Source organism: Hoplias malabaricus, chromosome 4 (genome assembly GCF_029633855.1).
Source record: "Hoplias malabaricus isolate fHopMal1 chromosome 4, fHopMal1.hap1, whole genome shotgun sequence".
Taxonomy (NCBI): Eukaryota; Metazoa; Chordata; class Actinopteri; order Characiformes; family Erythrinidae; genus Hoplias; species Hoplias malabaricus.
The window spans coordinates 1,968,978-1,994,152 of NC_089803.1; the positions used below are offsets into that span (position 1 = coordinate 1,968,978).

At 40.2% G+C, this 25,175-nt stretch overlaps 2 protein-coding genes across 2 annotated transcripts in view; one reads left to right on the forward strand and one right to left on the reverse strand.

Moving 5' to 3' along the window:
* LOC136694219 (zinc finger protein 850-like) overlaps positions 1 to 25,175 on the reverse strand; it is a 517,486-nt gene that overhangs the window by 264,880 nt on the left and 227,431 nt on the right. The gene's annotated exons all lie outside the window — the stretch shown is intronic.
* Positions 4,900 to 25,175, forward strand: part of LOC136694011 (zinc finger protein 665-like) — a 33,058-nt gene continuing 12,782 nt past the window's right edge. Inside the window, exons 1-3 of the mRNA XM_066667335.1 lie at positions 4,900 to 5,036; positions 14,671 to 16,381; positions 22,648 to 22,782. Of these exons, the coding sequence (XP_066523432.1) occupies positions 4,900 to 5,036; positions 14,671 to 16,381; positions 22,648 to 22,782 (1,983 nt within the window). The remainder of the gene's footprint in view (positions 5,037 to 14,670; positions 16,382 to 22,647; positions 22,783 to 25,175) is intronic.

Sequence of the window (25,175 nt, forward strand, 5' to 3'; positions counted from 1 at the left end):
GCAAGAGGTCCGAAAACTGAGGTGATGGGACCCGGTACGCCCGGGTCCGACTGTCTGAAATTCCGTGTCTGTAGCTTGAAAAATGACAGAGTAAGAGCGCTTTGAAAATTAATTCCATAGAAATGACTGGGGAAAAACGAAGCGAAAAACGAGTGTAGCGGACGAACGAGTGTGGGTATTGGAAAGCTGTATACAAGCCCACATCGTCGCTATAGGACGCACGATTTCCAGGTGGAACGGAGTCAATAGCTCGAAAACTGCGAGACTAGTTAAGCGGACAAGGAAACGCGGAATAATAATAAAAAAAAAACAAACCGGATAAAAATAACGGGTCAGTTATCATTCTTTCACTTTATCGTTTGGTTGTGAGGTGACTCTTCTTCATTATAGAGTGGAGATTCAGGGGTTGTGTTTGTAACTCTCACTCATATCTGGGCGTGAGAAAACGCTGTGGAAGACTAACGTTACCCACAGTCAGCTCTCTCTTTCCTGTTGGACCTACCAGTGAATTACCTTTCAGTTAGTTCCACTGTAGTTACATCACTGTTTATATTAAAGTACATTTAAACCATTCTACACTTTAATTTACAGAGATATCATCAGAATCCTAAAGGTAGTCATCATTATCTTTAACAAGTCATTTTTACTCCACTGTAAACACGGTGTGTTTCAGAGTAACTTCATGTTTGAGCAGCAAAAGTCTTAAAGGACCAATATGTAATAGATAGATAGATAGATAGATAGATAATTCTTTGTTGTCAGATCCAAGATCTGAAATTTGTCTTGCATAGAAACAGTAGCTCTATTGAGACACAGTACATTAACTTTACAATAATAATAATAACAATAATAATAATAATTCATTCATTCATTCATTCATTATCTGTAACCCTTATCCATTTCAGGTTCACGGTGGGTCCAGAGCCTACCTGGAATCATTGGGCGCAAGGCGGGAATACACCCTGGAGGGGGCGCCAGTCCTTCACAGGGCAACACAGACACACACATTCACTCACACACTCACACATACGGACACTTTTGAGTCGCCAATCCACCTACCAACGTGTGTTTTTGGACTGTGGGAGGAAACCGGAGCACCCGGAGGAAACCCACGCAGACACAGGGAGAACACACCAACTCCTCACAGACAGTCACCCGGAGCGGGAATCGAACCCACAACCTCCAGGCCCCTGGAGCTGTGTGACTGCGACACTACCTGCTGCACCACCGTGCCGCCCTAATAATAATAATAATAATAATAATAATTTCTCGTATTAAAACAGCTTTCATAGATGTGAATTAAGCTCTTTGTTCAGTTTAAGAATTGACTGATGTACAGAAGAATGTTTCAGTCTAAACTTATTAAAGAGTGGAACACTGTATCATCGTCCAGATGGAAGAAGGACATATTCACTGTTCAAAACATGATTAGTGTCAGAAACTATGTTTTTTTTTGCCAGCCGCATTGTGTTGTTATAATAAGCGGCTTCATCCAGGCTTTCTAGGGACTGACCCACAATCTTTGAACAGATTTTGATCAAGTGTTTCAATCCAGACCTTACAGATGTAGATAAACAGCTGTACCACACAGCATTATCATACTGCAGAACACTCAGAATGTCACATCCTGGCCCAGTCCTGTCTGTTTTCCCCACTCTGTGCTCATGTAGCACATGGCCCTGTTTGTTGTTGTTCCTGTCTCCGCCCTTGTTCCGCCCTAGCCCCACCTTAGTCCTGCCTCTCTCTCATTATTGTCTCCAGGTGTTCCTCCTTTGTCTTGTCCTTATATACCCATGTGGTTTGAGTGCTCCTTCGTCTGGTGTTGTGTGCGTAGATGTGTGTTAACTCTGTTTTTGTGTGTCTCACATGTCTACCCCGGTTCATGGCTGTCTCTCGTCTGTCTTTGGTTAATTCATAGTTTAGTCTTGTCTAGTTTCCATGTATCTACCCGTGTATGTTTTGATTCTGTCTGTGTTAATAAAATTCCTTGCGTTTACGTCCGTCTCCTCATCCTCCCTGCGCAGCCGTGACACAGAATAACAGCAGTGTAAAGCAGTAGGAGTATCTGCTGAGTAGCTCCAAAAGAGCGGAGACGACAAAGAAAATAAACCTTTTTCATTTTTTACAGATGTAGTCAATATGATGTCTCCATAATAGAGTGGCATTAATCATTACACCAAGATATTTATAAGACTGCACCTGTTTAGTTATTTCATCACTGATAATGGTGGGATTTGTGACTATTGATTTTGGGCCAAACAGAATGTCTTTTATTTTCTTTGTGTTGATGTCTAGATCATTAGTTTTGCTCCACGTGACCACCTTATTAACCCCCTGTTGGTGCAGCTCAGGTCTGTCCGTGTCATTTAATAGTGTTAACAAGACAGTATCATCTGAGTATTTTAAAACATACTGATTATTTGTAGTTGAACGACCATCATCTGTGTATAAAGAAAAAAGCAAAGCAGAACTCACACAGCCCTGAGGTGCACCAGCACTGGTGAAAATGGCAGAAGAAAGAGTCCTGTTCACTTTAACCAGCTGGACTCTATTTGTAAGAAAAGAGTCGTACCAGTGAATCAAATAAGGGTTCACTCTCAGACGAGACATTTTAAAAAGTAGAATATTGGGTTGTAGTGTGTTAAAGGCTGATGAATAATCTAGAAAGAGTGCTCTCACAGACGTATGAGGTTTATCTAGATGTTTGGTAATAATATGAACTAATGTAGCAACAGCGTCTTCCGTGATACACTCTGTTTCATATGGAAACTGAAATGGATCTAATTTCTCATTAGTACAAGTAGTTTACAGATGTTTGAGCTAAAGTCTCTCTAGAGTCTTTATGATCACAGACGTTAAAGCTATGGGTCTAACATCTTTGTATTCTTTTGGACATTGAATCTTAGGCAGTGGTTTTATATGTGAAGTTTCCCATGCTGTTGGGACTGTGTGTGTATCAATTGAGAGTTTAAATACTGGTGGCCAAGCTGGTGTCAGCTCTGTTGTTTAGTTGGGTGTTTTTTAATAAAAGGACTACACCTCTCTGGACCCCTCTGATTTTTTGGTGTTAGTGGCTTTAAATATTTTTCTAACTTCATCAACAGTGATCTTACTTCTGTCTGAAGGTTCTAGCTGGATGTTTGTAAGAACTTGATTACATTTCTCAGAGCTATCAGACGAATCGAATCTTGTAAAATAAGTGTTTAAATCATTAGCAAACTTAAAATCGTTATCTGTTACAGTGGGTTTATTAGAGGACAGCGTACCTGTCACTGAGTTCACGTGTCCCACACCTCTTTAGAGTTATTAGTTTTAAATGTGTTTTCTAAACCTTGTCTGTGCTTCTCTTAATTTAATTCTTAGTTCTTTATCTGTCTGTCGAAGTATTACTGTGTCTTTATTATTAAAGGCCAGGCTCCTTTTGTTTATAGTTCCTTTAATATCCTTGGTTACGTATCATTTATTATTTGGATAGATTTTAATTTCTTTTGTAGGAACTAACAGCTGTACACAGAAGTTAATATAATCATTAGTGACAGTTATCCTTTCATTTAAAGAGCCGTCTTGAAACGCGCTCCAATCAGTCATCAATCAAAACATGCTCCAAGCTGTTCCTTATTCTCATCTGTCCAAATTCTTATGACTTTCTTTTCAGGTTTACTTCTCTTAAATCTTGTCTTATACACTGGAATAATATGAATCACATTATGATCTGAACTGGGTGTAGGAGGTCTGCATTTTGAAATGTAAGCATTCTTAATATTTACAAAACACTTGTCCAGAATGTTGTTTTTCCTGGTTTGATTTTTTACATATTGTTCAAAGCCAGGCAACACACGGAGTCCAGGTGACACTGATTCATGTCTCCAACTACTATTGCTGGAGCATCGGGATGTTTAAGTTGTAGCTCATGAACAAAGTCAGCAATGGTGTTAGCGGCTTTAGCAGCTTTACCGCTGGGAGGAACACACACCACAAAGAGTTAAATACACCCACACTCTCTGGGTGAGTAAAACGGTCTTAAAGTCGTTCCCAGTATTTCCACGTGTGGATCACACTTCTTATATTTCACAGAGTACCGCCCGCACCAAAGATCGTTTGTGTAAACGCATATGCCTCCTCCTCGCGTCTTCCCCGAGTCTGCGTCACTGTTTGATCGTACGAGCGTAAACCCGGAGATTTCAAAACACGAATCAGACATCACCGGCTGTAACCAGCTTTCGGTAAAACGTCAAGACGCTTCGCGGAATTCATTACAGTTCGTGCTATAAGCTCTTATGGTGTCGACTGTGTTGCTCATAGAGCGCAAGATTGTGAGAACAACTGAGGGGAGTGGAACCGGACCTGGATTTAAACGGAAGCCGATGAGACTCGGGCTCGGCGTGGTGTAATCGGCCCGAAACAGCCCGAGTGTTTTTAGACTTCACTGATTTAGACTCACTGTAAATCTCACAGCTTTAATGTTCCCCTGTGTGTGTGTGTGTGTGTGTGTGTGTGTGTGTGTTGGGGGTGGGGGGGTGTTAGATAAAGAAGAAAACAATGAAGTTATTCACCGTTAAATCTGCGTTCTTTATCTCTCTCTCTCTCTCTCTCTCTCTCTCTCTCTCCGTAAAACGGTGAAGGGGTAAATCTACTTTCGCTTTCTCCTCTCTACGTCACCGAGGGGGCGTGTCTCTGTGTGTGTGTGTGTGTGTGTGTGAAGTCTTTAAAGAGACAGGAGCCCATATAAACAGCGCTGATCCGGGGAGAATAACCCAGGCCCAGGTTTGCGGAGCTACGAGAGAGGACCATTCGAGAGCAGCTCTCCATTCACTCCCATTCATTTCGGGGCGTCTCTGAAGCAGTAATAAAGGACTCTCCGAGCCGTTTCCCACTACAACATGTTCTCTTCTACAGAGAATGGACTTTCTGTCTGTGATCCACAAGCTGAACTCTCTCTTCAGAGCTTCAACATTAACGTTTCTCCACAACAGCGCTAAAGAGGACGTGGTGAAGCGGAGAAGATACTGCGCTGTAGAGTTTGAAGAAGAAGCTCAGTATGATCCTAAAGCACGGAGCTGAACTGCCCAGCGCTGCTCATCACGGTCTGACAGACTTGTGTCCACCAACAGTAGCCTCTTGTTAATGGTGGAGGAAATCCACTAGCAGCACTAATAATAACACACGGAGAATGATCCTTTACCACGTCAAACTGGACGATATTGTCCCAGATATTAATGGAACAGGTGAGGAGCAGTGGATGAGGGGGGGCCCTAAAGAGAGTTTCTCAGGCTCCTTATGAGACACACACATAGTTCTCGTATTATTGAAGGGCCTGACTGGAAGAAATGGTTATCTTCCGTTCACAAGCTGAGTTCCCCCTGTGTACATTTTATATATGGACTATGTTCTCTCTTCTTTATTTATTCTGGAAAAGTGTGTGTGTCATCAACAGATTGGAACGTGTGTGTTAGCGCTGTACACAGGAGTGTGTTCAGAATGATCTCAGCGGGCCTTGTGCATGGTGGTGTGGACCCTCAGTTTTATTCACAGAGGCTCTACAGCCAGATGTGTGTGTTCCCATCTCCCAAAGCTGATCCCAGTGAGATCAGACTCTACATTCAAGCAGAAGACTCTCAGAGTGAGCAGCTTCTACAGCGTCAGAGAGAATATCTACAACATCCTTCTACACATGGATTTAGGATTATTTTTCTGATTCCAGACAGTGTTTGGTAGAAACTGTATTTACAGAAGGATTTCTATTACTTACACCTTCATCTGAACCAGTGGCAGCTGCTGAAAAATACTCTAGGTGGCGCTGTTTGTGCCTCAGTGTCAGTTTCAACACTAATCCCAATCCAACTGAACACACTGCAGGACTCCAGCGCTCTGTAGAATAATCAGTCTTTTGTAATTGATAGAAAACAAATCAGCAGACTAATAGTTATTAAAATGATCATAAAGTGCAGCTCTAATGAGCTCAGACACAAGGTCCGTTACATTATAGAAATCATTCGGTTACAGACCGGTCCAGAAACACACACAGATATTATCACACACATTAATGAGACAATATTAGGGATTAGTGTTGGGTTTATGAGTGATGTAGGAGAACGGTGGGGAACTCTTTACTGTAGGACACTGTTTAGAGGCTACATCGCTCCTACATGAGCTCTTCATGACGACTGACTCACACACACATTTCTAAACATTTCTGGTGACGTTAGTGTGTGTGTGTGTGTGTGTGTGTGTGTGTGTGTGTGTGTGTGTGAGGAGGTTTTCTGGTGTGAATATCTTTATGAAGAGCACATGGAGCTGAGAGGGAAGAGAGGCCTTCGTGGAGCAGCGCTGTCACAAACCCAGCAGCATCTTCACCTGCAGATCTACAGGGAAAAGACGAGTAGAGCAGAACATCTGTGGAAATATCACAGTACAATATTAGTTTAACAGTTACATAGTGCAGTTTCTGCAGTGCTGAGCCCAGAGGAGCAGCGACAGAGTCTCTATTCTCCCTGTTACATCTCAGTGAAGCAGCACAGTGATGGCGAAGCTGTAATTTTAAGGTAAAAACACTACCTAGTGCTGCTTTAATAAAGTACATTGCCATCGTAGTCTCTGGGGGCTGTAGTGTAATATGCACCTGCTTTTACAGCTGTTTTTCCTTCATGGAGCTGAATTACAGTCACACGCTACGGGGCGACACTGTGGAGCAACAGGTAGTGTCTCTGTCACACAGCTCTAGGGTCCTGGGAGTGAGGGTTTGAGTCCCAGCTCGGGTCACCGTCTGTGAAGAGTGTGGTGTGTTCTCCCTGTGTCTGTGGGTGTTTCCTCCGGGTGATCCACTCTCCACCCAGAGTCCAACAACGTGTCGGTGAGTAGAGTGTGTATTCAGAAGTGCCCATAGGTGTGAGTGAATGTGAGAGTGTGTGGTGCCCTGTGATGGACTGTGATTCCAGGTGGACTGTCTTCAGCCGAATGGTGCAGTGGGCAGCAGGGCTTTAGAGGGCTTCCTCAGAGAGAAGGGTCTCTGTGGCTGGGTTCCAGGGTTAGATCCTGAGATAAGCTCTTCTCCCACAGCTGGAAACCTCTGGGTGAGCTCCTCTATCGTCCTGTCCAGGCATGGGTCATAAACCTGCTGCGTGACATCATCAGAGGAGCTCAGATTTGAGTCTTAACTACAGCCAGAGTCCACCACAGAATCATCACACACTCTCAAAGGAATACAGACACCACACTGTACCTTTCAGGGTATAAACGCTCCTCACTGGGGTGGTCCCCTCAGGTGGACATCTCCTGTACCTTTAGTTAGGGAACTGAACTGTACCATACCACACTGTACCTTTAATAGAACAATAAACACAAAGACAATACTGTACCATAAGGAACAATCATGAACCCCAATGTAACAGTAACAGATTGTTGTAAACTTGTCTTCTGGTGGTTTCAAAATGAAGAGAGGAGACCAGTCTGGATATAATGCTGTTTATTGGGCGCTCTGGTTCTAGAATGAAGTCCGATCTGGTCTCAGACTGAATCTCAGGTTGATCTCAGACTGATCTAATGGCCTCTCTGTGAGAGGCACACATCTTTATCCCCCATTATACAACATTACACATGGATTGATCATTGTCTAAACAGGATCTGAAAACAGGAGGAACTGTCACAACACATCACTGTCGTAAAACAAGCCATAAACAACCTAGGCCATAAACATTATCTGAGTTCCTGGTGCTTAGAATTAAACATGAACTGCATTTACATTTTCAATTTAACAGAGTAAAATACCATTGTCATCTGGCAGTGAATCAATGAATTAGGCCGGATTACAGAGAGTGATGAGGTGAACACATCCAAGGGACAGTCGAGGCTCTTTCGTATATAACTCTGCGAGATTTTATCCTGAAAAAAAATTCAACACACCTCGGAAACCTTGAAGGGTCTACTCTCCAACTATATATAGGTTGAAACTAAATATATTTTTATATTCTTGTGAGAGAAGCATAAACAACAAGAGGCACATTTTTGAGGCGCAAGCTTTTTTGTTCCACCCATAGACGCGTTCTGCCATTCATATGTTAAAACATTTTAATTCAGCGGCTGTCAGTGGAGGATTAGAGGCCGAGAATTTGCATGAAAACGCTCATTTGTTTATTTTAAACACAGAGCACGTGTAGGGATTGTTTCCATTCTGAAGAAGGAGCTTCGTCATGGCGCACTCACGGTTTACAGCTGCAGACCCAACTCTACACATCCAGGTGAGTTTGAAGAGGATTCAGCTCATCTGCCGAAAGAGGGGAGGACAGTGAGGAAGAAAGGCTTTATTTCGAGAAGTGGACTGATACCAAGGAGGATTTTTTTGTGATAGGTCAGTGAAATCCTTTCTTTCAAATGAAATAAACCCGTCTTCGGAGTTCATTCACATTTACTGTGGTAACACCGCGAATTCTGGGTAAATTAAAATAAAGAATAAACTAAATAAGTGTCACTTTGTATGTGACAAACATAAATGAATGTAAAACACATGTAAGAATTATAATTCTGTAAGAAAACACATTCATTCACGCTTATGTAAATACACCGAATGCTGCTGTTATGTGTAAATGGAGCATTCAAGTGTAGCCTGTTGCTAATCTGAGTGTGAATGGCATGTTGTACATTAGTTTGTGAGGCTCCTGTACCATACGTGTAGCTTATTGTCATGCTATAATGTGTAAATATCTGTATAAGTTTAGCCTATTGTGGTAGTGTAATGTGTAAAAGGCCTGTGTAAATGTGATAGCGTCATGCTATGTAGCTTGTTGCACTATGTACTGCTAATGTAGATCTTTGTAACTGTTGACATTTATGAAATGTGGAAAACATTACACCTCCACCCAAAAAAACATGTCGTTTGTCCAGTCTACAACCACCACCAGGCAGAACAGGAACACACTTTGCTTTCAGAAGTGTGGAAAATATTCCACCAACACCCGAATAACAACACCGTTGGTCCAGTGTGCAACCAATGACATGTCGCACAGAAACACTTGATTCTACTCCACTGCTGCTGTCAGTGTAGTGTTGTGCTATACATAGGTCATGTGTTATATATCCTGATGTATATTTTAAACATATGGTCTTGAGTGCAGCATTAAGAGATATTCACTGTTCTGAGTTTATACGTATGTTCTGTGTCTGTGCTCCAAAGAGGGAAATGTTTAGGATGAGCTGCCAGTAAGAATAAGAGATAATACATTTTCTTCTGTCTCTCAGTCCCTTGAATGTGCAAATGTAAACCAAACTCCATATTCCTATATTTGGAAAGGTAAAGAATCATATATATTGGAGTGCTGGCCAAGAGCCGGGGAGAGAGAACAGCACGCTGAATCGGACACCTCTCTCACGGGACCCTTAAGTTTCTGTAAATAAAGATGTATTTACACCTTTAAACGTGTCTGCAGAGATTCTTTTCCATCACCTGTCTTCACAATACAGTAAATAAACAACAGTGTAAATACTGTACTTGAGTTATTAGTAAATATTTGCTCACAGGGCAACTACTCACATTTAATTTTTTACTGTGTTCAGCCACCATCATGGAAAACAGAGTTAAGGTATTTATTTGTTTAGCTGGGTTTTTGTTTGTTGTTATGGCCTGGGTCACTCCTGAAGTTGTTGTGTCAATGTTTGTCTTCAATTTGATTGTCAAACTATTTGAGTATCTAGTTCTTTTCATTTCTTCTCATCATACATTTACTGTCAGTCAATCACCACATACACTGCCATGGCCCCTTTCCCCTTGACAAGGTTGTAACAATCATGAAAGTGAACAAAGGAATCATACTGGTGTAAATGGTATGAAAATGTAATTAAGCTGGTTAAAGTAAGTGATTTTAGTCGAATCAAATCAAATCAAATTTATTTATATAGTGCCTTTTACAACTGATGTCACAAAGCAGCTTCACAGAATTCCATTAAAGACAAAGTTTTAACATGAAATATAAAAATGTAAAGAATGTAAATCCCCAGGTGAGTGAGGCCAAGGGCGACAGTGGCACAGAGAAACTCCCTCAGAGCTGACGAAGAGCCCTTTGAGGAACCAAGGCTCACAAGGTGGGACCTGTCCTCCTCTCGTCAATCTACTGGTAATAACAGTTAGGAATCTGTGAAAACTTCAGTGTAGGGGGTGGGCAGCTCCAAGGCAAGTGGTGGTGGCTGGAGCATGGGCAGCTGGTCTTAAAATTATTAAAATCTTAAAATTATTTTTAATCTCTTTAGGTGTATGTAAAGCAGAAAACTACCAAAGGCTAAACTAAATAAATGAGTTTTTAGCCTAGATTTGAAGATTGTGACTGTGTCTGAGTCCCAAACATTTTCTGGAAGATCATTCCAGAGTTTGGGGCTTTATAATAAAAAGCTCTTCTCCCAGCTGAGGTCTTCTGAATTCTGAGAACTATTATAAATCCAGTACTCTGATCTGAGTAATCGTAGAGGATCATAATAGGAAATAGTATCTTGAAGGTATTCAGGAGTGAGCCCATGTAGAACTTTATAAGTTAATAACAGAATTTTGTAATGGATGCAGAATTTAACAGGCAGCCAATGAAGTGATGATAGAACTGGACTGATATGTTCAAATTCTCTAGTTTTAGTGAGGACCCTGGCTGCAGCATTTTGATCTAGTTGAAGTTTTCTTAAATTGCTGCTGGTGCGTCCTGACAGTAGTGTGTTACAGTAGTCAAGCCTTGAAGTAATAAAGGCATGTACTAATGTTTCTGCGTCCTGCAGTGATAAGTCATTTCTAATAGTGGCGATGTTGTGAAGATGTAAAAAAGCTGTCCTAGTGATTACTGCCTATGTGCTGATCAAATGATAAATCTGGGTCAATTATAACACCAAGATTTTTTGCTGCTGAACCAGGTTTAACTGGAAATTCAGCAAGATTTAAAATAAAATCTGATAATTTATTTCTTGCCACTTTTGGACCCAAAAGCAGGACCTCTGTTTTGTTGCTGTTTAGAAGGAGGAAGTTACGCAACATCCAGCCTTTCACGTCTTTTACACAGTCCTCTATTTTCTTTAATCTGTGTTTGTCATCGGGCTTGGCTGAAATATACAGTTGTGTGTCGTCTGCGTAACAGTAAAAGTTAATGTCATGGTTTCTTATAACTGTGCCTAGCGGTAACATACACAATGTAAATAATAATGGTCCTAAAATTGAGCCTTGTGGAGTTCCAAACCATACTTCAGAATTATTGAAAGATAGATTGTTTACTTCTACAAACTGACAGTGTTCCGTTAAGTAAGATTTGAACCATTGTCATCTAGGTATATATTGAGTAGGTTTTGTGCAATTAATTATTGTTTTATATATTTTAAATATGTTTACTCTTAGTCACGATTGAGTCTGAGGTGAGTTAAGATGTCATTTAAGGTAGAATGTAAATTATGAAGTGAGATTACAGATACTGATTGTTCGTAGAACATATATGATATTTTTTGTTGAATATAATTATCTTGTTCACATTGTTTAACCATCTTTTGTGGATATTGAAATCTCCTACAATTATAACTTTATGATTGCACACAGCTAGGTTTGCAGCGAAATCACTGAATTATTTTAGAAATTCTGAGTAGAGCCCTAGAGGTCTGTAAATGTTACATAATAAAAATGTCTTCTTTTTTGTCATCGGATTTGTCATAATGGTGGAGAGAAACTCAAAAGACGTGAAGGTGTCACATAGTTTATGACTGATATCTAGAGTATTTTGGTAAATTACACATACTTCACCTCCTTTGCCTGATAATCTTGGGCTATGCTCATGATTACAGTCTAGAGGGGTGGCTCAGTTTAGTGCTGAATATTCATCTGATCTAAATTTAATCTGAGGTGTTGCTGCTGTCATCTGAATATGATTTAATATTGATTAGGTTGTTGAAACGTGCTGACTGAGTTTTTCTACCTTTACATTTAATTCGAGGCAAAGGCATAGTTTCAATCCAGATGAAACTAGGCGACGCCTCAAGGCAGTTCGCAGACGGTCGGTTTAGCCTGTCTGTCTACGGCCTGGTCCCGGCTCTGGATTGTCAGCAGATGTTTATACTGACTCTGCTGACGTAGCATCAAGCTACTTGTTGAGGACGTAATTAAATTAATTGCTTGTTGAAAGCAATAACGTGGTGTTTAATACTATAAATGCATATATTCATCATACTACATTTATCATAATAATCACATCTAAAGTGTTCAGACTAAAGTAAATTATCCTACAGATTATAAAGAGATAAAGCAGCAGGTTAATAAAACACTTATGTTAACTTTGCAACATTATTCAATATGTAAGTACATACCACCATCTACTGGCAAAATGTTGCAACTTTAGTGAAAAGGTCAAGATGTTGTAGAATAACGTCTGTACAGGTAAATAAAATAAACTAAATAAACAAATAAAAAACCCTAAAGCAAACAAACAAAAAAATAAAACTCCGTAGACCTAAAAATATGCTGTCTGTACATGAAAAAAAACAACCTCTTTAGATGTAAAAACATGCTGTACACTCAAAATTGTTCTGTGGACATAAAAGAAACACCTCATAATACAACAACACCATACTTTTCGTCTGTACACGTCATATTTTTAGGTGTACAGGCGTGTTATTTTCCGGCCCACTGTATGGACTAACCACGTGACTGAAAACAACCTATTGATATGATCCTCTGGACTGAGGGCACTGTCTCTGTCCAATAGGGGAGCAGCTGTTATGATTTTCCAGCCAATCGTGTGAGAGGGGGCGGGTGTTGTGGTGTGTGAGTGAGTGAGAGAGAGAGAGAGAGAGAAAGAAAGAAAAGCAGGAGGAGAGCTGTGTGTTGGAGAGAAATCAAGTCCTGTTTTTACTGAAGGTAAAGATGTGTTACACCCCGTTTATACCGTGTTTTACTGAAGATAAACGAGTTTAAGATATTTACACCTCGTTTATACCGTGTTTTACTGAAGATAAACGTGTTTAAGATATTTACACCCCGTTTATACAGTGTTTTACTGAAGATAAACGTGTTTAAGATATTTACACCCCGTTTATACCGTGTTTTACTGAAGATAAACGTGTTTAAGATATTTACACCCCGTTTATACAGTGTTTTACTGAAGATAAACGTGTTTAAGATATTTACACCTCGTTTATACCGTGTTTTACTGAAGATTAACGTGTTTAAGATATTTACACCCGGTTTACACCGTGTTTTACTGAAGATTAACGCGTTTAAGATATTTACACCTCGTTTATACCGTGTTTTACTGAAGATTAACGCGTTTAAGATATTTACACCCCGTTTATACCGTGTTTTACTGAAGATTAACGCGTTTAAGATATTTACACCCCGTTTATACCGTGTTTTACTGAAGATAAACGCGTTTAAGATATTTACACCCCGTTTACACCGTGTTTTACTGAAGATAAACGTGTTTAAGATATTTACACCCCGTTTATACCGTGTTTTACTGAAGATAAACGTGTTTAAGATATTTACACCCCGTTTATACCGTGTTTTACTGAAGATTAACGCGTTTAAGATATTTACACCCCGTTTACACCGTGTTTTACTGAAGATAAACGTGTTTAAGATATTTACACCCCGTTTATACCGTGTTTTACTGAAGATAAACGTGTTTAAGATATTTACACCACGTTTATACCGTGTTTTACTGAAGATAAACGTGTTTAAGATATTTACACCCCGTTTACACCGTGTTTTACTGAAGATAAAGATGTGTTTAAGATATTTACACCCTGTTTATACCGTGTTTTACTGAAGATAAAGATGTGTTTAAGATATTTACACCCCGTTTATACCGTGTTTTACTGAAGATAAAGATGTGTTTAAGATATTTACACCCCGTTTATACCGTGTTTTACTGAAGATAAACGCGTTTAAGATATTTACACCCCGTTTATACCGTGTTTTACTGAAGATAAAGATGTGTTTAAGATATTTACACCCCGTTTATACCGTGTTTTACTGAAGATAAACGCGTTCAAGACATTTACACGCCATTTATACCGTGTTTTATTGACGATAAACGTGTTTAAGATGTTTACACCACTTTTATACCGTGTTTTGCTGAAGATAATATACCTGGGCAATTAATCCAAATCCTCTGTTATGTCCAAACTGTGTGTTCATGTACTCTCCCTTTAAAACCACACTACCAAGCTGTAATCACGTGATTCTGCCCCTATCTGCCATATGGACCCAACCTAAATGCCAAATCAGACCAAGTGACTGGAGTAGCTAGTGTCTGGTTTTCGACGTGCAGTGTTTTGAGTATAATTAAGACGACACTGAACAAAAAGAAGTTAAATGTAAAAAAGCTCTCATTAGAAAAAAAACATTTAATACTGGAGAATATTTACAGCACAAACCTCACCACTATACTATGAGGGTCAAAAGTACAAAAACAAAATTGTTCATTAATCGTAATTGTGGTAAAATTTACAATTAATCGTGATATTGATTTGCACTTATATTGCCCAGCCCTAGATGTTGCTCTATTCCTGCACCTTGAGTTGTCAACACTGACTTATTTTTTGCTGTTTCAGTAGCAGTACTTCAGGTGGAACTGACTATAAATTCAGGAGAATATTGGTCACCAACAGAGAGCCAGGGGAGAGTGAATTTAACTAATTTATCTTTGTTTCTTTATTGTCTTCCAGGACAGAAGACCATCTCTTTGGATACATTCTCTGGCTCCTGTTGTTCAAGAAAGTTCCAGTGTTTTTCCACAGGTGCATCAAGAAACATTTCCAAGTGGAATATAACACAATGTTGAGATCAGGAGGGATTAAATGTGAGGATATGGACGACAGAAGCACCAGTTCTCAGGAAGCATCCTTGGATAATCCCCACACTCACACATCCAACAGGAAATCTCAGACAAGTGAAAACAAACGGAAAACTTATGACTGTGGAGAGTGTGGGAAGAGTTTTACTAAACAGAGCCATCTGCAAAGACACCAGCGCATTCACACAGGAGAGAAACCGTATCACTGTTCAGAGTGTGGGATGAGTTTTACTGAACAGGGTAGTCTCAAAACACACCAGCGCATTCACACAAGAGAGAAACCGTATCACTGTTCAGAGTGTGGGAAGAGTTTTACTCAACAGGGTAGTCTCAAAACACACCAGCGCATTCACACAGGAGAGAAACCGTATCACTGTTCAGAGTGTGGGATGAGTTTTACTGAACAGGGTAGTCTCAAAACACACCAGCGCATTCACACAAGAGAGAAACCGTATCACTGTTCAGAGTGTGGGAAGAGTTTTACTCAACAGGGTAGTCTCAAAACACACCAGCGTATTCACACAGGAGAGAAACCGTATCACTGTTCAGAGTGTGGGATGAGTTTTACTGAACAGGGTAGTCTCAAAACACACCAGCGCATTCACACAGGAGAGAAACCGTATCACTGTTCAGAGTGTGGGAAGAGTTTTACTGTACAGGTTAGTCTCAAAAAACACCAGCGCATTCACACAGGAGAGAAACCGTATCACTGTTCAGAGTGTGGGATGAGTTTTACTCAACAGGGTCATCTCAAAACACACCAGCGCATTCACACAGGAGAGAAACCGTATCACTGTTCAGAGTGTGGGAAGAGTTTTACTGTACAGGATCATCTCCAAAGGCACCAGCGCATTCACACAGGAGAGAAACCGTATTACTGTTCAGAGTGTGGGATGAGTTTTACTGTACAGAATAATCTCCAAACGCACCAGCGCATTCACACAGGAGAGAAACCATATCACTGTTCAGAGTGTGGGATGAGTTTTACTCAACAGGGTAATCTCAAAACACACCAGCGCAATCACACAAGAGAGAAACCGTATCACTGTTCAGAGTGTGGGAAGAGTTTTACTGTACAGGGTAGTCTCAAAACACACCAGCGCATTCACACAGGAGAGAAACCGTATCACTGTTCAGAGTGTGGGAAAAGTTTTACTGAACAGGGTAGTCTCAAAACACACCAGCGCATTCACACAGGAGAGAAACCGTATCACTGTTCAGAGTGTGGGAAGAGTTTTACTAAACAGGGTCATCTCAAAACACACCAGCGCATTCACACAGGAGAGAAACCGTATCACTGTTCAGAGTGTGGGAGGAGTTTTACTGAACAGGGTAATCTCCAAAAACACCAGCGCATTCACACAGGAGAGAAACCGTATCACTGTTCAGAGTGTGGGAAGAGTTTTACTGAACAGGGTAATCTCCAAACACACCAGCGCATTCACACAGGAGAGAAACCGTATCATTGTTCAGAGTGTGGGAAGAGTTTTAATCATCAGAGTTCTGTCCGGAAACATCACTGCGTTCACCCAGAGCCAGAAAGGTTAGCACTGAGTGAGGAACTACCTTCAGAGATTGGGATTTAATTATTGTATTGGGTCAAATTCAATGTAAAAAATATCCTTAAAGCTGAATTGTGTATTGCTTGGGAGTTTGGAGACGTGTGATTGAACTGTGCGATACCAGATGCCATGGATTGTTTATGGAACTTTTATTTTTATTTTCAAGATGTGACCTCAGAATTAATTATTACAGGTCCTATTTACCCTCTCATTCACACTGTCACTGTTGTGATTCACTGTGCTCCAAATTGAGACAATACAACTCCGTATTGAGCTTCTACTGCCCTTCTGCCCCCCATCATCACCATTTCTCCCTATTTCTGGGGCTGGACTGTATACCCTTGGAAGGGGAAAGGTCAGCAAGACAAATATGCCATGGAAAAGCATTTATTATAACTAAGTTCAAAACCAGTTGAATTATAATGATTTGGTCTATTTCCATATTGTATCTATGTCTATAGTAGCGTCACTCAGGTGATATTACAGTGTCCTGAGTACAAACATTATAATAATGTGTATCTTACTCTAAAGATTCCCATCCTATGATCATCTGATGACTCTCTGGACTCTCACTGAAAATGAACATGAAGGATGGTATTCCCAGAATCCTCAGCAGTATCACATGACCACCCCCATTTATCTGAGATTATTTCACTGTTCCAAATCTTCTGAATATCAATCACCCGTTTCTCCTTCATGCTCATTAGACAGAGTATTTAAATACAGTGTTGGTTAAGATTGTTTAAGAGAATTGCCTTATCTGTGCATTCAGAGCTTTTCTATTGGTTCTATTTATCCCTTTGTATTTGCCCTTTGGATCTGTTTGTATTTTTGGCTTGACTTCAGACTTTTATGTTTATGCTTTTGGTTTGCCCTCTGTAGGATATTAAACTGTTTTTTAATCCATAAGCGTCACTCGAGTTATCTTTTGATATCATGTCAAATTAATCTTTTTAAAATTTACTTTTTAAAGACCACAAGGACACATCTTGCTTGTTTGTTACTTTATTTCTTTATTGTGTGGATATTCACAAGCATCACCATTCTCTCTTTTGTAAACAATAGAAGACATTTTAATGAAAATCATGAAATTAAATGTTTTTAAATTATAAAGTAAGGAATTGGATATAAACATAAGTAATAATATTGTAGATACCACAGTGGAAGTAGTCATATATTTGAGACTTTTTCAAAGGTCAGAAAATGAAAATTGACATAGGCCTTCCACTTGTTATAACACAAATTATAATTTTCATAGAGCATGGGTTTGGGAGTGGATCAGGAGCTCCATAGCGCCCCCAAGTGCAGAGAATTGTCTGGATGAAGCTGATCAGATATTTGTTCATTGATCTCATCTCCAAACAAATATAACTGAGTTTTATCATAAAGCAGGTCTACTGGAGTTAGGACAATTCAGGATATGCCTGTCGCATTGTCACATACAGTATACAATACTTCTTTTCAATTCATTTCACATAATTTACAATGTAAAGATATCAGTTCAGCGCAATATCTACATGATTTTAGAATATGATTTATCAGCAGAGAGCACAGAGAGACCATTTAATAACACAGTGTCGTTTATTTTCTTCTCAGTGGTGCAATGAAGATGAATGAAGAATATTTTCTGCAGACATGTCTTGAGTTGTAAATTCATTTTTATTTCACCAAAGAACAGCATCTTACAAGGTCCTACTGAGACTGGAGAGAGACTCTGAAAATCCTCCTCCCTCTCTCTCAGCTCTATTCTCTGTACTTTACATAAGGTTCATTTTCATCCAAATAAGGTAAGGCATATGGCTCTTAATTACATTATATCAAGCTCTGGGACTTAGAGGGAAAGAGAGAGAGTGGAAGACCCATTTCCTGTGAGTTCTTGACCATTGGACCAGGGGCCCACTCACTTAATTATTTCATGAAGACAGAAATCATATGTAAATTCATATAGAATCCTCAGAAATTAAAATCAAAACGATGTCGGCACATGTCTCTACCTGACACCCATATCCCTCAGACAGAGAAAAAAGAAATAACATCTGAGGTCTCCATATACTTACTCAAAAATAGAACACATCTATGTTGACTGGCTCACCTGAGGCTGAGCCTTGTTCGGCTGCGGTTGTGGTACTGGCTGAGTTAGCAGCTCACTCTGTATAACCAGCGCTAGTTTTTTCTTGTTATCCACTAGTTGTATGTGATTCAGTTTCCTGAGGATCTCTTGGTCATGTGCTTTCTGATCATATTCCTTTTTCCTATATAGCTCCACTTGATGGGTTACAGTATATGATCTGTATAAACACTCTTAGCCATGCTGCCAAGACCCACTGCTTCTGACAGTTTACTCCTCACTGGTAAGGGCAGCCCCTTTCTGTATTGGCTCGCAAAATTGACTGCTCCATTTGATTTAAATCTGTTACATTTAATTCCTGTTACATTTCTCCGTACCTGATGGGCTCCTGACACATAAGCTCTCTGGTTTTCTTCCACTCCTAAAGGCTCAGAACAGTTGTTGGAAGTGTATCTTTCAATGCTCTCCATGTTTGACTTCTATTTGCAGAACAGCTCTGGATCATTAACAGCTGTTCCTACATATCGATTTAGACCTGCTTTCTGTAGAACCTCTTCCACGGCTGCAACCCCCAGGATATTTGCTAAAAGTCTCTTCAGATCTCCTACAGCAGGCCGAGTTCCCACCAGGAGCTCTTCCAACTTTGAAATCCAAGGATATGCTTCATCTTGCAGAATAGGCAACTTCAAGGATATCTGACAGATCTGTATTCTGCCAAGGCTTGTACTCCAGACTCTGTCCTCAGACAACCACTGGACACATCTCCTCTGGTGTCTTCCCTTTTCTTGAGTGCAGTGCATATGCCTGTTCTGATTTTTGAGAACATTCAATTTTCAATTCTGCATTTTCTGCAACTCCTTTAATAGTTTCTTGAATGCTTTTTGGCTTTCTGAGCTAACAGCATTATCCAAGTACAACAGGCATTGGTCTTGTTTCTACTTCTCTTAAAGCTCTCCATCTGTCATCTTGTGTTTTTGTACTGGATGTGGAAGGGACTCTTGAAGCGAAGGGACCCTTATTCTCAGAAACGACATCGCTGTCTTCATTCTCAGTTTCACCACTTCCTCAGTCTTCTTTCCTCCTGGTTACATCTCCTCTTTTTTCTGCTCTTTCTGCCAGTATCTGCCTGACTGCAGGGTTGTATCCACCCATAATCTCCTCAGACTCACTCAGATCATCATCATCTCTGACTGTCCCCCTGCTCATTCTCAGTTCACCTTTAGTCTGCAGACATAGTGTTCTTCTCTTGCTTTTGGAACTCTGTTACAGCTTTGTCGTTGTCTCTGCTTGTCCTGACTCTATTATGGTGTCATCCTCATCTCTAATGTGATAGCTACACTCTTGAATGATCACTGGGAGCTGAGGATAGATTTCATCAAACTTCACCTGCTTCTCATAAAGGTGGGGGTCACTTAACTGAGTCCACGTGTAAAAAAGGCACTTTAATTGCTGCCATCTGTTTTTCTATTTCTTTTTCACATTTCCCAATTGCTTCTGCACCTTTTTCACTTTTATCTATTGCAGCTTTTGTCCCTCTTGTTCAAATAAATGAAGAACGCCAAGCTCCACTTCCTTTCTACTGATTTTCTTTGTACGTAGACACAAGCACATCTATTGTTTTAATCACATCCGGGTTAAGAGTCTCCTCCACTGGTCATGGTTGGTCAGGCCAACACTTACAACATTTTTCAGGTATTTTTGGAATGTCTTTAATTAAAGGATTAGTTTTCTTAACAATAACAGGAGTAATTCCTTTTGAAACGTTAAGAGCCCATTTTTGGCTCAGTCTGTTCCCTTATCATAACGTTATACTAATTACTAAACAAAAGACTGCAAAAACTATTTAGAATACTTCTTCCCCTTTTTCCTTTTGTTTATAGGCTACTGTTTTACCACAGTCAATAGAAATAAATCAAAAATGAATTGGCCAACTTCAGCTGAATTGAAACTTAATCTGCAATATCAATCCACAACACAAAGTCCTCCTTTTCTAATAACTACAGACAAATAATCTTATTTAAATTTAAGATAGATTTCCATAAATACCCTGCAAAATAAAGAAAATCCAATCCCATCTAAGGCACAAAAGCATGCACTCCCACAAGGAGTGTCAACATTAAACCCCTAACACAGCTTAAATCAGAACAGACCATGCCAAGACGATAACTCACATTTATAAAAATCACATTTATAACTCTTAATGGAAAGATGAACGAAGGAAGTATTTTATCTTAATAAATGAGGCCATTAGTCAACCTGTGGCCAAGCTTTTCTTTTAAAAGAAAAATGTCATGTATCTTATACATAGAATTCAATTAAAGGAACCCTAATCTGAGAAATATTCTTATGCTGGTCTATAAGTGAACCCAGACCATTACATCTCAATAATCATAAATATAACTTCTGGTCAGCCACTCAGTCCACCACATCATAGCCTTCACACACCACAGGAGAAGGAAAACAGACAGGACTTTAGGATCTAATGAACCCCAAAAGGTCTTTATAACACACAATAAGCTATTTCATATGAGTTGCACACTTTATCTACCAACAGTTTTTGATCATTCATAACATATCCTTTCAACATTGAAGAATTATTATTTATAAAAAAGGCAAGATTCAGCAAGTAGTTTATTGGCTTGAGGCCAGAAAAACTCCCCTTTTCTATGGAAACAAAAAGTGATATAGGAACCATATATGTTATAGGAAGAAAATAAGGGCGGGAAACTGAGAGGTAGAGAAAGGGGGAACAACCATGAACAAGCAGTACATTTTTATGGGTATTTCCTGAATACTAACAATTTTATTCAATTTACTTACACACAGAAACCCTTTCACCAGCAGAGAGCACCATATAACAGCAACTCTTTCATGCGAACTCAAAAACCATCCTTTTGGGGCTCATATAATTTTACTACAGCGCGTCCTCGAAAGAGGCTCATAGATTTTTATCAAAGGCTCATAAGGTTTACTAACTTTTATAAAGTTTTCAAAGGCTTATGTTTTAACAGAATCTAAACGTTCCTCTCAAAAGAGGCTCATAAGTGATTAACAAATACAAACATACAGGGGTTAGACAATGAAAGTGAAACACCTGTCATTGTAGTGTGGGAGGTGTCAGGGCTAAACTGGAGCAGTCTGGTGGACAATCTTCATTAACTCCACACTGCACCAGTAAGACCATGTGCATCCAATGGTTCAAACACTGTGTCCTGAAGGCGGTGCCGTGTATCAGGACGACAATGCACCAATACACACAGCGAGACTGGTGAAAGACTGGTTTGATGAACATGAAAGTGAAGTTGAACATCTCCCATGGCCTGCACAGTCACCAGATCTAAATATTATTGAGCCACTTTGGGGTGTTTTGGAGGAGCGAGTCAGGAAACGTTTTCCTCCACCAGCATCACGTAGAGACCTGGCCACTATCCTGCAAGAAGAATGGCTTCAAATCCCTCTGACCACTGTGCAGGACTTGTGTATGTCATTCCCAAGACAAACTGACGCTGTATTGGTCACAAAAGGAGGCCCTACACCAGACTAATAAATTATTGTGGTCTAAAACCAGGTGTTTCAGTTTTATTGGCCAACCCCTGTACATTGACATATCCCCTATTCAACTCATGCTGCAGCCTTTCTCTCTCACACACACACACACACACACACACAAACTAATTCCTCGGCTAGCACAGACACACACAGACCAACTTCTGTACAGACAAAGAGGGACACGTAATTCCTCTTGGTTTCCTCTTATTTCCTCTCATCTTCTCCTTTAACCTAACCACTTTTTGCTAAATGTATGCTACCATATGAATTGTACAGGTTCAAAGAAACTCTGCTTCAAACACTGTTCATCAACAAGCGTTTTGAGTGAGAGCCCCTTTCATTCTACACCTGCAGTTAACTTTTAAACTTATATTCACTATTTCCTTTACTTCCTCTTCATTTTTGTCCTTTCTCTTTGTCCTCTTCCAATGTCCCTGAGCCCAGGGCTGTATTAGTTTTTCACTTTTAATCCAATCTCACTATGTACCAAAGCTTATTTTCACACAGTGACTAATGTACACACGTCTCACCGTTAAGAAGATATGGGTCCCGTCTTCATTACACTTCCATGATGTCATTTAGCTCGCCTTATCATTACTCATTAAGCTATCCTACACTCATACTTCAACATTCCCTTTTCTCTTTTTCCTATTTCTCTTTATCCTTATAGTACTCCATTTTACCCCAATTTACAACAGAGAATCTTCCCCAACACCAACAACACGACACTGCAGTCACAAATGAGTCTAATACCGTGCAACTGCAGCAGCGCAAACAGCTCAAAGAAGCAAACCCAGCTTTTAATGTGAGAAAATGCTCACCGTTTTATTTGTCGGCTTGAAGTCCTTGCTGGAGCTGTCCGATGCTGAAACCACAAAAGGAGGTCCCATCTGGGGTGTCCATTTTTAGGGGTCCAAGCACTGCAAGTGCTGGAGCCCTATTGTTTTTGTTCCATTTTTTTACCATGTGGTGTAGAGACAAAATTCTTTTTTTCCCTGATTCCTCAGGTCAGACCCTACAAAAAAAGCCTCAAGAACCCATAAGCTCCGCCTACTTAGATTTTGAGCTAATTTGCATAATATGCAATTATTCAAAAAAAGTTGGAATTTCATCTCTGCTCGGCTTCCAGACTCCGCCCAAATACAGGGGTTGAGCTTGCGTTCCAAAAATCACACAAATACAGCTATAACTCACAAACACTTTCTCCGAATGTTACAATACTTCACATGCTTGATCACTATAAGGGTTGGAAGACATGAGTACTTGGTTGTGCAACTGCAAGCCTAGGGGTCACTATAACAACAATAAACTTGCTACGCTTCATAGGATTGTCCGATTGACATGCATGTAGTGGGTGATGTCCTGAATGAGATTCTATGACGATGATGTCATATTCCAAAAAACATGGCCGCCATTGGCTAATCAAATTTCAGCAGCTGTTTAATGATCTTAACAAGGTCCTATCATCATGAGACTTGCATGGTATGTTCATTGCAGCACTTCCTAAGCCCATAAGTTTCATAACCATAGCCACTAGGGGGCGAATTTAAAATTTTCAACATGAAAATATGGAACATTCATTCATTCATTATCTGTAACTGCTTATCCAATTCAGGGTTGCAGTGGGTCCAGAGCCTACCTGGAATCATTGGGCGCAAGGCAGGAATACACAGGGCAACGCAGACACACACACACACACATTCACTCACACCTACAAACACTTTGAAGTCACCAATCCACCTACCAATGTGTGTTTTTGGACCGTGGGAGGAAACCGGAGCACCCAGAGGAAACCCACGCAGACACAGAGAGAACACACCACACTCCTCACAGACAGTCACCCAGAGGAAACCCACGCAGACACGGGGAGAACACACCAAACTCCTCACAGACAGTCACCTGGAGCGGGAATCGAACCCAAAACCTCCAGGTCCCTGGAGCTGTGTGACTGCGACACTACCTGCTGCGCCACCGTGCCGCCCAAATATGGAATATCTCAGTGAAAATTAAACATATTGACCAGCAGTTTGCTTCATTACATACTCTGCATAGTGTCTTACAACTTTGCAGTTACAACTATTGTCAAAAAATGCATCCTTTATCCACAATAGTCAGGTATGTGAAAATGGAGCTTTTCGAACTACTCCCTGGAAATTTGTCTTATGAATTAACAACTGGTATTTTTGAAATCTGTATAGACTGTAGGTAAATAATTATGTTAAAAAGTTAGAACTTTTGACACGCTGTTGCGGCAGTTATTCAACAAGTTTCGAAGGCAAGCTGCACATCTCTATTTAAGCAGAGGCTGCAATCACACAGTAATAAAAGTTCCACAATTTTTTGATAATTGTTAAACTTCAGGTTCTTACGATTCACATGATACCACATATGTCCAGATTGGATGTTTAGCCAGAGACTAGATCATGCTCAAATCTGTCAATTACATCTCATCTATGCATGCAGACTTCTCTCTGTTATGCAGAATCCCCCCTCAGTCTCAGACATTCAGAAACATATGCAAATATGGACAATACAATACACTTCAACAGAAAACCCAGATCTTCACACACACATCATCATTAAGTTAAAGTACAGAATTTAAACTGTGTGTTTTCTCTGGTTATGATTTTCACACACACACACCACTGCTGCACATTCACATTCTCTTTAAAATCTGGTTTGCACTGTATTACACCTGCACAGCAGGAAGAGCTGCAGGTTGTTTACAGGTAAAGGGGGCGGAGTCATGTGTTACTGGACCAATCAATGTGGTTGTGTAACTGGAGATGTGTTCAGAATGAACCAATCACATTCAGACTCATGTTCAATAGCAGTCAGTTCACACCTGCCGTCAGTTAAAGTGACTCTGTTTAACCCCAGGTTTAGTTCAGTGTAGTGTAGTTTATGACTGATGTAGTTCATTGTAGAGGGAGCGAGGAGCTGTGTGTGTACAGTGTAGTTTATGACTGATGTAGTTCACTGTAGAGAGAGCGAGGAGCTGTGTGTGTACAGTGTAGTTTATGACTGATGTAGTTCACTGTAGAGGGAGCGAGGAGCTGTGTGTGTACAGTGTAGTTTATGACTGTCCAAAGTCACATCGGCTCTTGTAGATGAACCCCCCGCCAGCTCTGAGGTGCACTTAGACTACTTGAATTCTGTCGATGAAAATGATTTGCTTAGTTTAATTAGCTCATCTAA